At 35.8% G+C, this 20569-nt stretch overlaps 1 protein-coding gene across 1 annotated transcript; it reads left to right on the forward strand.

Moving 5' to 3' along the window:
• Nucleotides 1-3565: 3565 nt before the first annotated feature.
• Nucleotides 3566-19048, forward strand: LOC115970864 (AP-4 complex subunit epsilon). The gene is made up of 10 exons (XM_031090483.1): nt 3566-4296; nt 5174-5695; nt 5783-5893; nt 6347-6544; nt 6633-6764; nt 11767-11823; nt 11944-12060; nt 13067-13144; nt 15385-15528; nt 17418-19048. Exons 1-10 carry the CDS (start codon nt 3814-3816, stop codon nt 18516-18518), a joined length of 2943 nt encoding a protein of 980 aa, XP_030946343.1. The 5' UTR covers nt 3566-3813; the 3' UTR covers nt 18519-19048.
• Nucleotides 19049-20569: the final 1521 nt, after the last annotated feature.

Consider the following 20569-nt stretch of genomic DNA (forward strand, 5'->3'; position numbering starts at 1 on the left):
AGTTGGCCAGAACTAGTAACCACAACTACGGGTCCTTTTTTTAAAGCAAAAAATAATAATAATGAACTACACTCCAAGTTAAACAACTCCAAGCTATAAAATCAAGTCTATATCGTCTCTCAAAGCACAACATTCAAAACGAAACTAATAACTCCAACGAAATCGTCAATTAAGATTTCCTAAAGATTCATAGAGTAGACTCATAACCCAACTCTCTTGAAGTTCCCTAAATAACTCAAATCTATGTCCACAATTTTGATAAATGCTAACCAAACATTCAACTTTTTTTAAAAACAATTTCTAATAGTTTTTATCAAACATTCTACTTTTTAAAAATGTTTAATTACATACTGCATTTTTTTAAAACCATAACTTTTTTTAAAAAGCACAATATCAAAAGTTGAACCAAACTCACCTTAAAATTTTGTTAAAAGGAAGGAATAAATAAGTTTCGGGAAAGGCAAAGTAACATAAGAGAATATTAAGAGCTTTACGAGTTGCTGATGATGGCATGAGGAATTGGAGTGCTTGGACAACATCAGGCCAGTCACTTGGCTCAATGTTTTCTCAAGACACCAATGGCTCCTCGTGCCTATCTAATGAAGCTCCTAATTGCTCTTTGAGGGGGACAAGCCCGGTCTCCCTGCTAGATTCAGAGTGATGAGCATGATGAGGGGCAGCATGTGGAGGCACCTTACTTCACATGGTGCCCCAAGGCCATGGCAAAGGAGGGCCATGGTGGGCAGAGACGGATTTTGATGTTGGGCAGCAACAGGTGATGCTGACCCTGTGGGATGGTGCATGGCAATGGTGGCTTGGCTGATGGTTGCTTTGTGTGTGGTCTTGGTAGCTTGGATGCAAGGCAGTGCTTGGATGCAAGGCAGTGCTTGGCTACTGTGATGATGATATGTTGTGTAAGGCATTGGGCTGGTTAGTGTTGGCAAAATGCATGGACTTGTGTGAGTGGGTTGGTGACAGTTATTTGATGTGCTGCATATGGGCATGTTGTATGGTCTGTGATGCTGATGAGAAGGGCTTGGGCAGGAGACTAAGTCTTCTAAAACGTGGTGGAACAATTGTGTGTGGGCTGTTGGAGAATGGGTAGAAGCCCCATGATGATGTGTTGAGACATGAGCTGGCATGTGTAGAGTGTGCAGCAATAGTTATCAGCAGTTACCAAGCAGTTCCTAGCTTTCTGAATGTTCAGACCTGGTGTGTAGGGGTTGGAAATGTGGAGAGCAGGCCAATACAACATCAATTGAAAGTATCCTAAGTCATACCATATATGACAACAAGTCCTAGACAGGGGGTAGTTACTTGGCAGTAACTGCCGTGACAGTTATTTATGTGCATTTATCCTAGGCTGTTAGGGTTATCAACAGCAGAGTGTGTAATTTTGCTTAGAGAATTTTCGTGTGTATTCTCTAGGCTTCCTTTGTACTTGATATTGAGTAATAAAGATTAGGGTTGGTGTCCTGTAAATACTGTGTGTGCTGTGTGTGTGTGAATTCCCTTGATAGTTCTGTTTTGAGTGTTCCTACAATGTGTGTGTGGAGTGTTGGCTGAGACTAAGTCAGGGACTTAATGCCATCACAGGCATAAAATTTAAAATAAAAATTGACCATGTGACAAAGAAGGAGGTGGAGGATGACATAAAAAATAAAAAGCTTTGGAATAGAGTTTTGCTCAACATGCCAGTTGCCATGTCAAAATAGCATTCACATAAAGATCTTTTATTGAGTTTTAAACCACCTAACTAACCGCTTTTTCTTTTTGTTCATGGTTATGTACATGGGGAATTCATGGTAAGTCAAATCCTCAATAAAGGATGTTTATACTTATATTGTCAACATGAAAATATTGTTGTTCGTAAAAGAGAAATTAAGGGTGGAGTTCATTGGGTTGATAGTAATGACTAATGATAATACCCTGGTTTTAAAAGCTAGATTGGGGCAAAACTAGATTTGCCTTCGATTCCTAGTTTTGACCGATTTTTCTCGATTTTTACCGCTTTTCACCGATTTTAGGAATTTTTTCGGACCAAACTGGTCTCCAATTCCTAGTTCAACTAGTCGGACCGACCGGTCCAGATTTTAAAACCTTGGATAAAACTTAAGAAGCCTGTCAATATGAAGTTGAAGATATTGTTATCCTTAAAAGAGAAATCAGGTGGAGTTCATTTGGGTTGACAACAGTGACTAAGATATTTAGGGTCTGTTTGGATACTGTTTATTTTGCTAAAACTGAAAACTTATTGCTGAAAGTACTGTAGATAAATGTAAAAGTTAGTTGAAATAGTACAGTGAAGCTTATAAATAGTATCAAAAAAATGCAGTAGGGTTCATGAATAACAGCAAAAATAAGCTGAATAGTGAAATAATTTTCATTGGTATCCAAACTAAGGCTTAGATTAGCTTTTATCTATGTAATTTCATTATTATAATTGTTTTCGTGAGAATGTAAGTAAGAAATAAAATTTAATATTTTGCTATGTTTTATATTATAATTTAGGGATCCATACCTTGCTGTTGTTGTTTGTTTGTTTGTTTTTTTTTTTGGTTGGATTCAAACTATATTGTAATTTATTCATGCATCAATAATTTGTATGATATATATATATATATATATATTAAATTCATTGATAAAATTAATTAAGTGGCAACTTCTAAAAATTCTTGGTGGTTTGATAGCTTCTCGTGCACATTTGGTTTCTCGAGTGAATATGACTCTTTCATAGAGAAGTATCTGTCCATGGTCACAACCCTTCAAAAGGGTGCGACTAATTATTATACAATGAGTGTCCATAAAAACATCAAATTGTCATTCCATTTCATCACTGTCTGTCCTTCTCAATTTTCAATTAAGCTTCAATTTCCGCTCTCATCTTTATTTTTCTGGAATCAACATAAATACAAATCAATAAGTGTTTACAATCATTAATATGTATAATATGGCGATAATATGTTATTTTTTAGTTTGGCCAAATCATAATCACCTTCAATAAAAAAAAACGTTTATATGAATTGTTGTTGTTGTTGTTGTTTTTTTTTTTTTTTTTTTTTTTTTAACAAGAAAGTTTACAATGAATTAAAAAACAATCACTTTCATTTTGATAGACATAATAAGTTTTCATCCTATGATTATAAGTCAAGACACAGTTCATTACCATCAGAAACATACTTAATCTAAAATTATTAATGTATTTAATAACAATATATTTTGTGAGTTCCGGTAAAGTCCATAATTGAATCAAGAGATTTGGAATTCAATTTTCACCTACACAAAAAATTGACTATTATCTTGATCTAATAATAAAGAGATATAATTAGCAATGAGCACGAATTCTTAAAAAAAAAAAAATTTATTTCATCTTAGTATTTGTTTGGATAGCATTTTGCATGTTTAGTGCTTTTGATAGATCCGTGCACTATTTACAGACTCATAAATATTTTTTTTATCATAAAAATAATTTTAAAACTGGATTCGGTAATACTATTTATATATTTAAAAATGATTTTAGTGCAATATTTTCAATTTTTAATTTTCGGTGATAAGCACATCGGTGGATACAAATCCGAAACCCCACTGATTCGACTCGAACACGTCCCATAATTGAACTCACCTTTTCTTCACCACTGCCCCAAGTACCCACACCTGATTTCCCCCAATTTTCACTTTCACTTTACACCTCTCTCTCTCTCTCTCTCTCTCTCTCTCTCTGATTCTCAGATCCACAGAAATCAAATGCTTATACAAATCCCAATCTGAAAACCCTAGAAAAACCAATTCCCGGAAACCAAAAAAAAGAAAAGAATGGAGCAATTGAAAACCATCGGTCGAGAATTGGCAATGGGATCCCAAGGCGGGTTCGGCCAATCGAAGGAGTTCTTGGAGCTCGTGAAATCGATCGGCGAGGCTCGATCGAAAGCCGAGGAGGATCGAATTGTGCTCCACGAGATCGAAACCCTGAAGCGTCGGATTTCGGAGCCGGACATTCCGAAGAGGAAGATGAAGGAGTTCATAATCCGACTCGTCTACATCGAAATGCTCGGCCACGACGCGTCGTTTGGGTACATCCACGCCGTGAAGATGACCCACGACGATACCTTGCTTCTCAAGCGCACTGGTTACTTGGCCGTCACGCTTTTCTTGAACGACGATCACGATCTCATCATCTTGATTGTCAATACCATCCAAAAGGACTTGAAATCGGACAATTATCTCATCGTTTGCGCCGCCCTCAACGCCGTGTGTAGGCTCATAAACGACGAGACTATCCCTGCCGTTTTGCCTCAGGTGAATTTTAGAAACTCAGCTCTTTAAAGTGCGATTTTTTGAATTTCCTTTCTGAGTTTGTAATGTAATGTAATGTAATCCATAGATTCAAGGTTAAACAGGTGAGAGATGTTTTGAAGTTTTTTGGGTTTTTGTTTGTATTGTTCAGGAAATTTAGAAATGAATTTCCTTTCACGATTTTGGGTTTTGTTTGTATTCTTCAGAAATTTAGAAACTCAGCTCTTCATAGTGCGATTTCTTAAATTTCCTTTCTTGGTTTTGTCTGTATTGTTCAGAAAATTTAGAAACTCAGCCCTTTAAAGTGTGATTTTTATTTTTATTTTTTAATTTCTGGGTTTGAACTGCAATCCATAGATTCAAGGTTAAACACGTGAAAAGTTGATTTAACGATTTTGGGTGTTGTTTTGCATTTAGTTAAATAGAACTCTTAGCCTAACATTGTTTAGGATTTTCTTTTAATAAACATTTTAATGAGATTGGAATTTTTGGATGACTAAAAAGTCTTTTATCTATTTTAATTAGATGTTTTTAATCAGATTAAAGCTCTAATTATAAGTTAGAGATTCTAATGAGATTAAGAATCTTAGTAAGTTAAGGGTAGAGTTCTTTATGATTAAATATTTTGATCCATTAGAGTAAATAATCCTAAATAGTTTAGGACTTCCATTTAGTTAGAAAATTTAGAAACTTAGCTATTTAAAGTGTGATTTTTTTAAATTACCTTTATGGGTTTGTAATGTAATCCACAGATTCAAGATTAAACACGTGAGGTGTTTTAACGATTTTGGGTTTAGTCCGTATTGTTCAGAAAGTTTAGAAACCCCAGCTCTTGAAAGTGGGATTTATTTATTTTTTATAAATTGCTTTCTTGCCTCAGGTAGTCGACTTGTTAGGTCACCAGAAAGAAGCCGTCCGAAAAAAGGCGATAATGGCGCTCCATCGGTTCTACCACAAGTCTCCTTCTTCGGTGTCTCATCTCTTCTCTAATTTTCGTAAACGGCTCTGCGATAATGATCCTGGCGTCATGGGTGCCACTCTGTGCCCGCTTTTCGATCTTATAACGGTTGATGTTAATTCTTATAAGGATTTGGTGGTTAGTTTTGTGAGCATTCTTAAACAAGTAGCTGAACGAAGATTACCGAAAGGTTATGACTATCATCAGATGCCTGCGCCGTTTATTCAGATCAGGTTGCTGAAGATTTTAGCATTGCTGGGAAGTGGTGATAAGCTAGCAAGTGAAAAGATGTATACCGTTGTTGGGGACATATTTAAGAAGTGTGATTCGACGAGTAATATAGGAAATGCAGTACTTTACGAGTGCATTTGTTGTGTTTCATCTATATATCCAAATCCTAAATTGTTAGAAGCTGCTGCTGACGTAATTTCAAGGTTTTTGAAGGTATGCCCATTTGCCGCGATACCCAGATTGAGGTTATTCACATTGTACTAGTTTTTGGTCGCTCTAATGACTATTTTTTGTGGGCAGAGTGACAGTCACAATCTTAAATATATGGGAATTGATGCCCTTGGTCGACTCATAAAGATAAGTCCTGAGATTGCTGAACAACACCAACTTGCTGTGATTGATTGCTTAGAGGTGAGAAATATTTTCTATTATATTCACTATTATTCAAATTGCTTGAAATCTATTCATGTGGTTATTATTATGGTTTTGATGTGGAGTTTTGCTCATTGCAAATTATATATGTGGGGTAAAATTGTTCTTGATTTTTGCCCCCACAGTACATCCCCAATGTACTTGGGTTGGCTTCTTTTTTAATAAAATTTTTTGTTATCTATCAAAAAAAAAAGTGGGGTAAAACCTAGGCACGGTTCCTTATGTGCTGTACACAATTGCATTGAATTTAGTTGTACTTGAGAAAGATAACACTATTTGTGCTGCATTGGTCAATACAACTATGTGTTTGAATTTATTTGGGGAACCTAAGGTAGTGCACTAAAGGAATTGTACCAATTTATATATAAATCGCTTTTCAATCATGCTTGTCCTTTCCTTGTGTTAATAGTGGGCTTGATGTGCATGATGCAGGACCCGGATGATACTCTAAAGAGAAAAACCTTTGAGCTACTGTATAAAATGACTAAGTCCTCCAATGTTGAAGTGATTGTCGACCGCATGATTGACTACATGATAAGCATTAATGATAACCATTACAAAACCTATATAGCATCTCGATGTGTTGAGCTTGCAGAGCAATTTGCACCCAGTAATCATTGGTTTATCCAGGTAATTATTAAATGCCTTTGCATTCTGCATTTCTGCATTCTAGAGTGTTTTTGAGTATAATATAATTTTTATGATGTGTACTACACAGACAATGAATAAAGTCTTTGAGCATGCGGGAGATCTTGTGAATATTAAGGTGGCACATAACTTGATGCGGTTGATTGCAGAGGGATTTGGTGAGGATGATGATGCTGCAGATAGTCAACTCAGATCATCTGCTGTATGTTACTTTGTTGTGCACCTTATTTATGAAATATGTGTGTCAAATTTTTACGTCATTTCATTGTCTGAATTTTATATTATATAAGATTTTGAAGTTATATAGTATTTTGAAGATAAGATAATCATGTAGATGAGCTACTTATGATAGGATAAGTCTACTTATCAAAAAGGATAGGAAAAATCTAGATAACTTATCAATAGTAAACAACAAGTCTAGCTGAGTTAATTTTAATACTGTTTTCTTAGTTGTGTTTTCTCTTATAATTTTTGAAAAACAGATTCAAGTAGGGATGCTGCTATGTATTGTTTTGCTATGTCACTTTTTTTTTTGATAGGTAATAAAACTTTTATTGAAAAAAATTGAATATCATGTTCATGATGGTGAACACTTTGAACAATGAAACAAATACAAGAAGATCAAGAGCTACATGAAATAGAAACTAAAAAATCAGATACAGCAATACAGTTTGTCCACCCCTAAACACGAGCCCAAAGGAACAGAGTACGAAAAATTAAACATTTTAGATGTTCCAAAGTTCTCGCCTTATCTTCAAAAACGCGGGCATTAAGTTCCTGCCAGACTAACCACATTAAACAAGCCGGGACCATATTCCAAATGTTTGAACAATGCTTTCCAAACCAGTGTCTCCAAATAAAAGAAAAAAGAGTTCATTGACCTTGGCATTATCCATTGAATCCCAAACACTGCAAAAACTTCACACCATAAGGCATAAGAGAACTTACAGTGAAGAAGAAGGTGGTCCACAGATTCCCTATCGTAGCAACATAGACAACATCTATTAACCAAAAACTAACCTTTCTTAATAAAGTTGTCAATGGTGAGTATTCCATCATTAGCTGCTGTCCATAAGAAGAAAGACACCCGTTTAGGCACCTTAGTACGCCATATGCACTCCCAAGGAAAGGCATCAGTGGTAGGACTAGATAATAGCTTATAAAAAGAGCGTACATCAAAAACACCAGATGTAGTCAATCTCCAGACCAGCTGATCCTCCCCCTCACCCCTCGGCATAGAGGAATAAATAAGCTCAAAAAATGAGTAGACAGTGGTTGTTTGCCAATCCTGAGGACCATGACGAAACAATACATTTCAGCTTCTACCTCCTTCTGAATTTGATACAACCAAGTCAGATACCCAAGCTTCTTTAGAGACCGAGCAAGCATACATAGAAGGGAAAAGTTCCTTCAACGAAGTAGGCCCACACCATGGGTCATGCCAAAAACTAACACGGCTACCCTCCCCCACATTATACAGAATCTGGCTAAAGAACTTCTCTGTTCCTTCTTTGATACTCCTCCACATCCCACACCGGTGAGCACCTCTTACCCCTTTAGTGCACCAGCCTTCTCTTGCCTCCCCATATTTGTCTGCTATAGACGCCATAGTCTATGATTTTCTTTCCCAAAACGCCACAACCACTTCCCAAGCAAAGCCTTGTTAAACTGCCCAACCCTTCGGATTCCCAAACCACCACATTCGACTAGCAAGCATACCTTATCCCAAGCAACTAAAGGATACCTAAAAACCTCCTCTGAGGCCCCCCAAAGGAAATTCCTCTGAATCCTTTCAATTCTTGCTGCCACAGCCTGAGGGATAGTAAACAACGATAAAAAGTAGGTGGGAAGACTCGATAGGGTACTCTTTAACAAAGTAAGCCTACCTCCTTTCGACAAGTAAAGTCTTTTCCATCAAGAATTTGTCTTTTCCATCAAGTAAACTCGTATACGCTTTTGGCATGATAGGTGGATTGGTGATAATACTCTAAAAAATCTCTATCCTAATCTCTATATGTGTTCAGCGGTCAAGGATGCTTGTATCTCCGAGGTTTTGTGGATGCCAGATGGGGGTACTGTTAGAGTATGGGATTTAAGGTTCTATAGAGCTTTTGAAGATTGGGAGTTAGCAGCATCTTATTCCCTACTCCAGCTTATCCAAACTCGCATTCCTCGGGGTGATAGGAGTGATACTCTTTGTTGGCGGTTGAAGGGTGATGGTAATTTTGACACCCAGTCTTATTACCATGCGATTCGAGGTGCTTCGAATTCTTTGTTCCTTGGAAGGGTGTTTGGAAACCAAAGATTCCTAGGCGAGTGGTGTTCTTTTTGTGGACAACTGCTCATGGTCGGATCCTCACTTTGGACAATCTAATGCTTAGGGGTCGCCCGTTGGCTACTTGGTGTTGTATGCGTTGTTGTGATGGGGAGTCGGTAGACCATCTTCTTCTTCATTGCCCTCTTACTCATTCCCTTTGGACTTTTATGCTTCAGGCCTTTGGTATTCATTGGGTTATGCCAGGATCAGTGGCGGGTTTGTTATCTTGTTGGCATCAGTGGCTCGGGAAACATAATTCTGACATTTGGAATTTGGTTCCAGGGTGCTTAATGTGGATTGTGTGGTTGGAACGAAATCGTCGTTCCTTTGAGGATAACAAGAAGACATTGGACGAGTTAAAAGTTTTATGCCAACGTAGTCTTTGGTAGTGGTCTCGGTGTTGGGGTTTTACTGATTGTTCTTCTCTCTCTGAGTTTATGTCTTCCCTTAGCTTAGTTTCCTGATTTCTTGTTTTGCTGTGTTGTTTTTTTTTTTTTTTCTTCTTGTTCATCATCATGAACAACTTGTACTTTTCTTTTCTTTTTTCTCTTTATTAATAAATTTCTGATTACCTATCAAAAAAAAAAAAAAAGAATTTTGAGAGTTAGATATCAGTTTATCCAAAACCCCTCGAAGTCAATGAGCCAATACCTTAGCCAAAAGTTTATAAAGGCTGCCCACGAGACTAATAGGACGAAAATCTTTGATATTTACTGCATTAGTCTTCTTGGGGATCAAATAAAGAGCATTAAGAGATTTCTCAAAAACACACTGGCTGTGAAAATCTTTGAAGAAAGCCAAAACATCCCCTTCTAAAACACTCTAGCATTTCTAATAGAAAGCCATAGTAAACCCATCTGGCCCAGGGGCCTTATCGCCTTCCGCTTCCTTAAGAGCCTCAATAATCTCCTCCTTCTCAAACTCTCTCTCCAACATAGCCCTCTCAGTTTCGTCTAGACAAGCGAACTCTAACCCATCAATAGTAGGTCTCCAAGCTTCTGGGTCCTAATATAATCTCTTATAAAAATCCACCACCTGATCTGTAACAACTGACTCCTCCTCAAAGAGAACGCCATCCACCTCCACTCCCCTAATCTGATTGGTTCGCCTATGGGAGTTGGCAATTCTATGAAAGAACCGTGTGTTGTTATCACCTTCTTTGATAAAAAGAGTCTTGGACTTCTACCTCCAAGAAATCTCTTCCAAAGAAGCTAGATAATCTACTAGCTTATATAGGAAAAAAAAAACAGTCATACTATTTTTTTTTTTGTAAGTAATAATTTTTATTGATATAAAAAAGTGTCACCCTAGTACATAGGAAGTGTACAAGGGTTTACAAATCAATTACAAAGATTACATAAATTGAGTAAATGAAGAAAAGAAGAAAGTGATTGGTTTTGCAAAGTGGACAACCAATCCAATAAGGTTCTAAAGAAAAATAACTTGAGGTCTGGCATGGATCTCTCATTATCTTCAAAACAATTACTATTTCTTTCCCTCCAGAGACACCACATCAAACAATGTGGAACAATAATCCATATATGTCCATTTCGATGCTGACCAAACTGACCTTGCCAGCAAGCTAGAAGCCCAACTACTAACTTTGTCATAACCCAACTTACTCCAAATAAATCCAAAACCACAAACCATAAATCCATAGCAGCCAGACAATTAAGGAAAAGATGGTCAACTGATTCACCGTTATACTTGCACATATAACACTAATCCCATATCCAAACCTTCCTTTTTCTTTCCTTTTTCTTAAATTGTCTATCGTTAGACATGAGAATGGCATAAGCCCTAGTGCACATGAAGCATACAATTAAATTCTAAAATTTCAATGATTAACCACCTCTAAAAGATTAGAAAAAGAAAAAGAGCCTAACACAACATCCATTCAAACAAGGATCTGAGGAGCATCAACTTATAGATGAGAAATTCATAACCTTGCCCTTGAACTTATTTGTGAGTCATGCTCTAAGTAACTAGATGGAACTTCTACAATATATAAGCCAATAAGTTTGTACCGTGCTATGTTCTCTTGATGTGACCTAAGTTTGGGGCCAACAGGGCATTTCGTCAAACATGTTGAGAGAAATCTGATAATAAAATATTCTCTTTTTTGCTATGTTGAAAAGAACTGATGAGCGAAAAAAGAAGGGAAGGAGACTTATCTAGAAGGAAGGGATTGGAAGAAAAATTCCTTAGTAGAGAGAAGATAGATAAGGAAGAGGTGAGAGATACCTATAAAAAAAAGAGAGGTGAGAGACAATCCAGGAGGAGTAGAGATTGAGAGGGATTTTAAGGAGATTTTAGGAGAAGAACATAATAGAATGAGATGTTAAGAAGGTAATGAAGAAGCTAGGAAAGCACATGATCTTCCAAATGGCTATTTTTATCCATTCATGGTCTAATAACAAACTGATGTAACCTGAATCGTGGTGTATGACAGAGAGAATGATATAACCACCCTTAGACAGCCTAAATTTTGTGTTATGGCAGAAAGCTTGCATAAGCATGTAATTTTTTCCATCTTGTTGTATATAATTCACCCAATTGTTCTTTACTGTACAGATATGGCTTTGCACTAAGATAGTGTACATCCTTTTTGTAAGAACTATTATCTGTTCCTAAGATAAGTGTAGTAAATTCTTATATATTATTTTCCTTTTTGACTGAACTGAACAGTCCGAGAATAGAGTTAATAGATAAGATGTAAGGCAAGACCCTTTGCATTTGTTTCTGTGTGTGATCATAAAAGATCAGGAGCTTATGGAATGGAGATTGTATCTACAAATATGCATATGTGAATAGCTTCAGCTCTGCAATGAAGACTATTTTTTAATTTATCCATTTTATTGATGGCAATTGTTCTTTGGGGATGCAGGTGGAGTCATATTTGCGCATTATTGGAGAGCCAAAGCTTCCGTCTGTATTTCTTCAAGTACACACTATCTTACTTTGGTTTCATTTTTATTTATTTACCTGCATGTAGATGTTGCTGAAAGAATATTTAAAAAAAAAAAAAAATTATTATTATCATAATACTTAGTTCTGATTACAGGTCATTTGTTGGGTTTTGGGGGAGTATGGAACAGCTGATGGGAAGTATTCTGCTTCTTATATTACCGGTAAATTATGTGATGTGGCAGAGGCATATTCAAATGATGAAACTGTAAAGGTATCCCTCGCTACATTCTGTATGGTGAAATTTAAGTTGCCCTTGGCTGGCATGTTTTAACTTTATTGAATACTTCTCATTGTAATTAAGGTTGTGTTTGGTTTACTGCCAATGTTACCATCAATTCTAGTTTACCATATTATTGCCTTGCAGTGACTCAATCACCCTATTGTTGACACCAACCTTCAAACACCTCCATCATCCCAAGGTTAAATCATGATAATTGGATTGTGTTATTTTCCTTGCCAGTGCTAATATTGACATCTTTGTCCAACTCTACATTTAAAAAAAAAAAAAAAAAAAAATTTATGGCAGGGACATTGTGTAGTTGACTTTTCAAAGTTACATGTTTGATTCCGTCTTTGGTTAAAAACTCTTAGGAACATGCCTGTATAGCTGTATGCTTCATTAATCACCTATATGTGCATGTATCTTGGAAGAAATGGATGCAATAGGAGAGTAATTGATTTGAGTGGACATTCATGTTTTTCCTAGTTTAAAACAATTTGAGAAGGATGGGAAGATGTTAATCTATCTGAATGTGGGTGTTTTAAGGGATGATTTCAAGCAACCAAGTACTCTACAATTGAATTTCTTAGAAAAAGCTCAGGTTACAGCTTATTTGTGAGATCAATGTTTGCAATCGGAACATTAATTACAAATACATAATAAAATAAAGCATGATTTGAATATAGAGCTGAATTTGAGGATATGATTGCTAAAACTACTCATTAGTATACTGTAGTATGTGCTAAGTATGAAATTGCTATATTTTCCATTAGGTATTTTGTTCTTATTCTTTGGATTTGATTGTGATTTTAAATAGTGAAGAAACGCATTTAAGCTCAATATTAGCACATTAATGCTGGGTATAAATTTTATGACTCAGTTTGAGAAGGAAATTGATTTATCCGCAAAAACTTTACTTTTTTTCATCAAAAAACTTCTGCCCCAATTTCTTTTACATTTTGTCATTAATTGGACAATTTTTTCTTTTCTTTTGAAGGCATATGCAGTTACAGCACTCATGAAAATATATGCATTTGAAATAGCAGCTGGAAGAAAAGTGGATATGTTACCTGAGGTATGTGAAACACTAAGCTCAAAGACCAAATATCCTTTCCATTGTAATTGATTTCTTTATTTTGAGTGCCATCTGGGAGAAGAGTGGATATGTTACCTGAGATAGATAACAGCATTTTTTATGACTCAAAGCAAATATGCTGCTAAGATAAAACCATGACCCACTGGCTGTTCCATGGATTTGGCACTTTCCCCCATGGTACTTGTGTCAACATGATGTGACATGAGTGTGTGGATATGAATCTCATGTTGTTTTGGCAGAAGATAGCGCATCATTTTCATTCTGTATGTGTTTTTTTTTTTTTTTTTTTTTTTGAAGATTTGAGATTTATCACAACCAAATGAACTTCCACAGCCCTGTCTTGCAAATGATTGTGCATGGGGAATGTAGAACAAACAAAAATTGATTTTAGTAAATGACTTATCTGTCCTTTGGCTAAAGATTATTGTGGGTATTATATAATCATATTTCAACACGTAACAAATATATATTTGCTTATAGGTTTTTCTTTGTCTGGTAGTTTTAGTCTTGTTTCTTTCTAAATCTGATGTGGCTTAAGTAATAAGAAGACCATCTGAGCCATAATTTAGATGCTAGAAAAATAAGATTGATTTTGAATATCCGTAACAAAAACAAATATGAGATTTTAGTGACCTGCCATGCTAAGCTAAGGTATATATAATTTTTTTTTTTTAAATCCCATAAATTAGAAATTGTTGTTTTTATAGAATTCTTCAACAATTGTTCATGTAATATTTTTGGAATTCTCTTATAATTGTGCCACACATGTGCTTGGTAGAGGTTCCTTCAATATCTGTTTGAAATTGAATGCTCCCAAAATACCCCCTTTAAGTGCTTGCTTCATAATGAAACTGAAATTTCTATTAAGATATGATGTTACATTATGATTTTCTTGATTCTTGTAACTTGATTGTTGACCCCTGTATACTCCGTGTACTAGGGTTGCCCTTTTTGATATCAATAAAACTTATTACTAATAAAAAAAAATGATGTTACATTATGATCTTTCTCTCTTACAGTTATCTAACACTTATTTTTTTATACTTCATAAAAGAAAAACTTATTATTTTATTCTCTCTATCCAAGATTGGTTGTTATTAGGACAACAACAACTAAGCCTTAATTTCAAAACTTTAGAGGCAATTGTGGATCTTCAAGAAACAAGACCTAGCCTTGAACGTTTCCATTTCTCTTGTTTTCTATCCTCAATTAGATTACTCAATTTGGTCGGTCTACTTTATTGTATGGCTTCCATTAAAAAGTTTATCAGAATAACTCTTCAATCTCTCTATAATCTCCTCTTCCTTTTCAAACACTTTTTGATATTCAGCTTTAATGTTGACACAATTTAAGTATTGTTTTCATTGTACTTGTCTTAGCAAGTTTATAAATATCCAACTAGCTACATAATTCATCTTAGGCCTTAAATCTAGCCTCTCAGACTGTCTTTTTTGCTTCCTTGTTTATCTCTCTAATTTTCATAGGCGGCATTGTCTCTACATCTAGGTAGGCTTCTATACCATTCTCTCTATAGTCTAACTGCTGCTTGGACGTTCTCATTCTGCCACCAAGTCTCCTTGGTAGATCTCTCTCTCTCTCTCTGTCTCTCTTTTAACCATAATACTTCATAATTTACAACTCAACTTGGTATCAGTGTGTATTGATCCAACCTTAGAATATAGTAGAATAATCTGGAGGTTGTCATCAGATGATTGGGCTGTTGACATCAGCACCGTGCAATGACGTCATTGGTGATTTCAGCACTGACATGGTCACCAGATTCTGGTGACTACATGATTTGAGTTGCTGGCCTCCTCTGGTAATTATGGTGATTTTCCCATTATTTTTTGAAGCCATCTGATGTGATTTATTTTTGTTTTTTGTTTTTTCCATTTTTTTTTTATAAAATTTGCTACTATTTTTTCGATTTGCGATTGTTAGTGGGAAACTCCCTAACTAATCCTTGCTCACCTTTAACTGCGTTTGGGGTCCACTAGGATGCTCTAACTTCTATTAGTAACTTCTTAAATAGATTTTAGTTTTCATAGAAAATTCCACTAAATGCTAGGGCATTCTTGCATCTGTTTGTGATTGTATTCATTTATATATGTTTTTTTTTTTTTTTTTTTTTTTTTATAATCTGGCATTGCTAATTTGTTATTATATTATGATACTCTGCAAACGAACTTCTAGATTAGTAACTCTTTCTCTTGATGTAGTGTCAATCTTTGGTTGAAGAATTATCAGCTTCCCACTCTACGGATTTGCAGCAACGTGCATATGAATTGCAAGCAGTCGTTAGCTTGGATGCTCATGCTGTTGAGAGTATTATGCCATTAGACGCAAGTTGTGAGGACATAGAGGTAATTACAGAACCTACTAGCATTATTTTGAATCTCATGCAAGTGGCTCCCCTTTTAAATGCTTATTGGTAATCTTGGAAGATATTTTAATCCTACCTATCTCCTATTTATGTGCTGATCTAATTATCTAAACTTATTTCTTGTTTCTTGTTTCTCTGTTTATTAGTTTGCCCCTTCTAACTTATCAAAAAAAAAAGTTTGCTCTTCTAGAGGCCTCATGCTTATATTTTGAGTTCTTGCTTAAGTTCCATTGTGACATCAGGTGTTGAGTTTGTTCATCTGGTTTACGTCAATTTGTGCCATGTTTTAGGTAATGTGATCTTCTGATAAAATGTTAGTTACTAATTTCTAGGACTTATCAAGTCCTGCTTGGTTATCATCTACTTGACCTTATGTGATTTTACTTAGAGAGATTAAAGACTGAGGCAGGTGATATAAATGTGATTACTAAAGATTCAGACTTCAGGTTTTGCAAGTGCTATTCTGAATTATAGTTTTAATTTCTGGGATGGCACAGTTAAATCAAAGATAAATTGTGGTTCAGGGTTTGTTAATATTGTTAATTATGAATTAAAAATTGAGTGTATGAGAGATATATATGTTCTGAGATTCCAATAGTCAGATAAATTTGGTGGTATGTTTTCTTACAGTGGAGGGTACTGAAGTGGCTAAATTCTTGGTGGAAATGAGAGTATGAATTATATCTGAATCATTTAATAGTACTTTCTAGTGGCTTGGTCAAGTCAAAATTTGTTGAATTAATAATTTGTCCCATTTGTGTTAAAAGTATGTTTTAGAGGAGAGCTTATCAATTTTCATGGTTTGATGTCTGAATACTTTGCTCAACTAATAAATTAGATCTCATTTGCAGTCCTTGTGCCTCTGCATCGGTTCCTTTTATTCTTAATCCTTTGTTTTTTTTTCTCTCTTGGTCTTACAAATCTTATCCTTGGCCTTACTTATCCAAAAAAAAAAAAAAATCTTATCCTTGGCCTTCTATTAATTTTCAGAACCAATGAACTGTTGATCAAACATTGAGCTACAATTTCTATGAAATGGGAATTGGTTTTAGATTTTTTTGTTAGTTTGTTGAAGAAAAAAATACATCAATATTAGTTGGAGAAGGTTCTGAGATTTATTCAGTTAAACTTTACATAGTAGAATGAGTATCAATTGAACTTGCCAACTGGGCTTTTGGGGTTAGATTGCTGAAAACTCAGAATCAGTTTAAGCTTAGGGGTCATAGTTAGTCGACATTCAGTATACTCTCTGTGCAAAAGAATCCATATATTTTGCAGATTCAGTAGGTTCTGCCATTAATGTTATTTATTTGGTAATTTGTACCTCTGTGTGGCATGCTTGTATTCTTAGCAGGCTTTTATTGGATTTTGGTTTTTGTTGCACTTAGTTCTTGTGTCTTGTTTCTTTTTTTATGAAATCAACTTTATCAAAGTTTTGCAAAGGTAAATCCTTTGCTTGATTGCTTGAAAATCCTCGTTTTGGATTGTAAATTAATGCATTATACTTGGTAGTAATCTAAATTTGTTTCATGTACATCCTGTTTCTGCCCCTCTAGTTTATGATTGTTAGTTGCTTGGAAGAGCATTCATACTTTGGATGTATTTATTGAGAAAATATGTAATGTGCTGATGCACAATTCAGTAGATGAGGACATATGTGGGCATGTGTGTGTGTTGTGTGGGGCCACATGTGCATGCACCTGTGGGCGGGTGGGCAGTGTACCTGCATGGGTGTGCATCTTAGTATGTTTGAAAGGCATCTCTTCTGTTTTGGCTGACTTTAAACTCCTGCCACTTGGATTGGTCTGTTTTGATATTCTTCACGTCATTTAATTCCAGAATACTAAAATCTGTAAATTCTCCTTGCAGATTGATAAAAATCTCTCATTCCTCAACAGTTATGTCCAACAATCGCTGGAAAATGGCGCCCAGCCTTACATTCCTGAGAGTCAGCGCTCTGGTGTGTTAGATATCAGCAATTTCAGAAGCCAAGACCAGCCTGAAGCTTCAATGCATGGTCTTAGGTTTGAGGCATATGAGCTTCCAAAGGCCCCAGTGACATCAAGAATACCTCCAGCTTCAGTTGCACCCTCAACTGAACTTGTTCCAGTACCTGAGCCATCTTATTCAAGGGAGACCCACCAGGTTGCATCAGTGCCATCCATATCAGATGCAGGGTCAACAGAACTCAGGCTACGACTTGATGGTGTTCAAAGAAAGTGGGGTAAACCAACATACTCTTCTCCTACATCATCTACCTCAAATGCTTCCCAGAGTACATCAAATGGGGTCACACAAGTAGATTCTGCAGCCAATGTAAATTCAAAAGCACGTAATACTCATGATTCAAGGAAGCCACAAGCTGAAATTACTCCAGAAAAGCAGAAGCTTGCTGCTTCGTTGTTTGGTGGACCCTCAAAAACTGAGAAGAGGCCTACTTCAGCTAGCCATAAGGTAGCCAAGGCAAGTAGCCATGCTGCAGAGAAGTCTCCGGCACCAAAGGCAGCAGTCGTATCCAATCAAGCTACATTGGAGAAGATCAATCATCAACCTCCTCCAGACTTGCTTGACTTGGGTGAACCGACTGTTACAAATAGTGCTCCATCTGTGGATCCATTCAAGCAGTTAGAAGGGCTTCTTGACCCAACTCAAGTTACTTCAACAGTGAATCATGGTGCAGTTGGTGCTACTGAAGCACCTGATATTATGGCGCTATATGTAGGGACACCTGCTGGTGGACAGAGTAGCAGTGCTGAAAACTCTCTGCCAAGCAACAGCTATGATGTCAATCTCACATCTGAGTTATCTAATTTAACTAGTGGCGCTACTAATGCAGGAGCTACACTTCCGACACAATTTACTAAAGGTCCAAACCCTAAAGATGCCCTAGAAAAGGATGCACTTGTGAGGCAGATGGGTGTCACCCCTTCAAGTCAAAATCCAAACTTGTTTAGTGATTTGCTTGGCTAAATTCATCAGACAGAGAGTTTTAAATCAAAGATGCTTGAAGATTGATTGCTTTGTGATATGCATATGGTTTTCTGGAGCAGCTTGCTATTTGACAGGGCAATATTTATAAATTGTACAATTAGTGAAACAATCAGAGTAGCAAGTGACACTGTGAATGGAGTAATTCAACCTCCAGAACTGTAAAATCAGGTACAGATTTGTATTTGTTGAAGGACAATAGAACTTTTGATAGGAATAGAACCATAGCCGGTGCATTTGAGGTTTTCCCTTCGAGCGAGTCAACATGCAGCTTTTTGTGAATGCTGTCGCAGCCCATTTGGGGTTTTGGAGCACTCCATAAGCAAAAGGGTTCTGCTGAGCATGTTTGTATGCTTTTGCTCCGCATGGCATTTGAGACATCTTGTTGTAATAATAACGCTGTATAAGTGAGTTCTCTTTCCCACATATTTTTTTTCATTTTTCATTGGTTTCCAATTTTACATCATCTTGGATAATGAGAGGCCACTTGTTTGAATTTGACATTCAAGATCTAATCGTGTAATTTCAAATATAATAATGAGCATGGATTGGAGGTAATCGCATTACATAAAGTGCAGTGCATACGGGCTTTTCGGTTTTTTTTTTTTTTTTTTTTTTTTTTTTTTTTTTTTTTGTGTGTGTGTACAGTGCGTACAAGCTTGGTAGAACCAGAGCAGAGTATCTAAAGTTTTTAAGATACAATTTAAAGTGGTACCAGTTGAGTAGCCTTGAAAGAGTTACCAATTCGTTTAATAAGTGATCTCTGTGATACATATATTTTTTGAAAATTACATCCTTTTATTCATACTTCAAATTATTTTCTGGTTTATTTAGGTAAAAGGTACATACTTTTGCACATAATTGTAAAAGATTGTTTCCTTTAGACGTGCATGCTTTATTCTTAGTTTATCTGATTCTGTTATGGCTGTTTCTCAAAATATAAAATGGGGAAAAATGGCTAGAGACCCTTTGAACTTTGAGGTAGTGGCCACTACACTCCCTATACTTTTAATTTAGCTAATTTACTCCGTGAATTTTTCACTTTTGCCAAATTAAGATATCCGTTAGTTTGCTATTAAAAATTTAAAATTTAAAATTGACTCATGCCCAAATGCATGTGCAATTAAATTACCCAAAACAATCTATCGTCTTTTCTTATAAAAAAAAAAAAAAAAAATCCAAAAACAAATGCGAACAAAGAGAGGCTGCATCATCACCAGACTTTGTGGTCTTGACGCTGCTCATTTTTGCCACCGATCTCACCATCCTAGCGGAACCCGCTCGTGGTTGCTACCGATTGGGTTGGAGCAAGAGCGTCGAAAATATGTGCACAGACTAGGCTTGTAAATTTTTTTTCAAGGAAGTTTAATATATGTGCATATGCACAAATCGGGGTTGGTCATGGAAACACCATATGATTTAGAATTACTAATACGGCTAGAAGTGTGATGCCCCAAAATCATAAGCAATAAAAGCCTATTCCATCTAAATAATCCTTAAAAATATTAAATAAAAGCAACTAACAACCTAAAATCTCATCACAAATGTCAGAGCTCTAATCCACTAAAGATAAAACATCCTCAAAATAATTCTTCAATACAATGTTTAATACCATAAAAATAATAGTAAAATCCTCAGTTTCACAAAACAATTAGTAACTGTTGCCTTCCAAGAATCTCTACTCTAATGATCCCTTTAATGTATTTGTAAGGAGGAATAAAGGGGGGCGGGGGGGATGAGATAACTCAATAAGTGGAATTCGCTAACATTGGGGTGTGAGAACAAACTTTTCAAATAAATAATTTTTACAACAAATTCATAACTTGTAATTCATCAATATTTTATCATCAAATATTTCATATAAAAAATATTTTTATATTGTGAGCCATCATAATATATATATCAATACCATCATATAAACAATTTCTTAGGCTTTTCTCGCGGTCAACATTTAGTCCCATTGACAGGGTTGTGCTGTCCCCTTTTTGGGACTTAAACCTCATTTTCATCCCCTTTCTTAAGAATGACTCCTT

This window comes from Quercus lobata, chromosome 12 (genome assembly GCF_001633185.2).
Source record: "Quercus lobata isolate SW786 chromosome 12, ValleyOak3.0 Primary Assembly, whole genome shotgun sequence".
In the NCBI taxonomy this organism is placed as follows: Eukaryota; Viridiplantae; Streptophyta; class Magnoliopsida; order Fagales; family Fagaceae; genus Quercus; species Quercus lobata.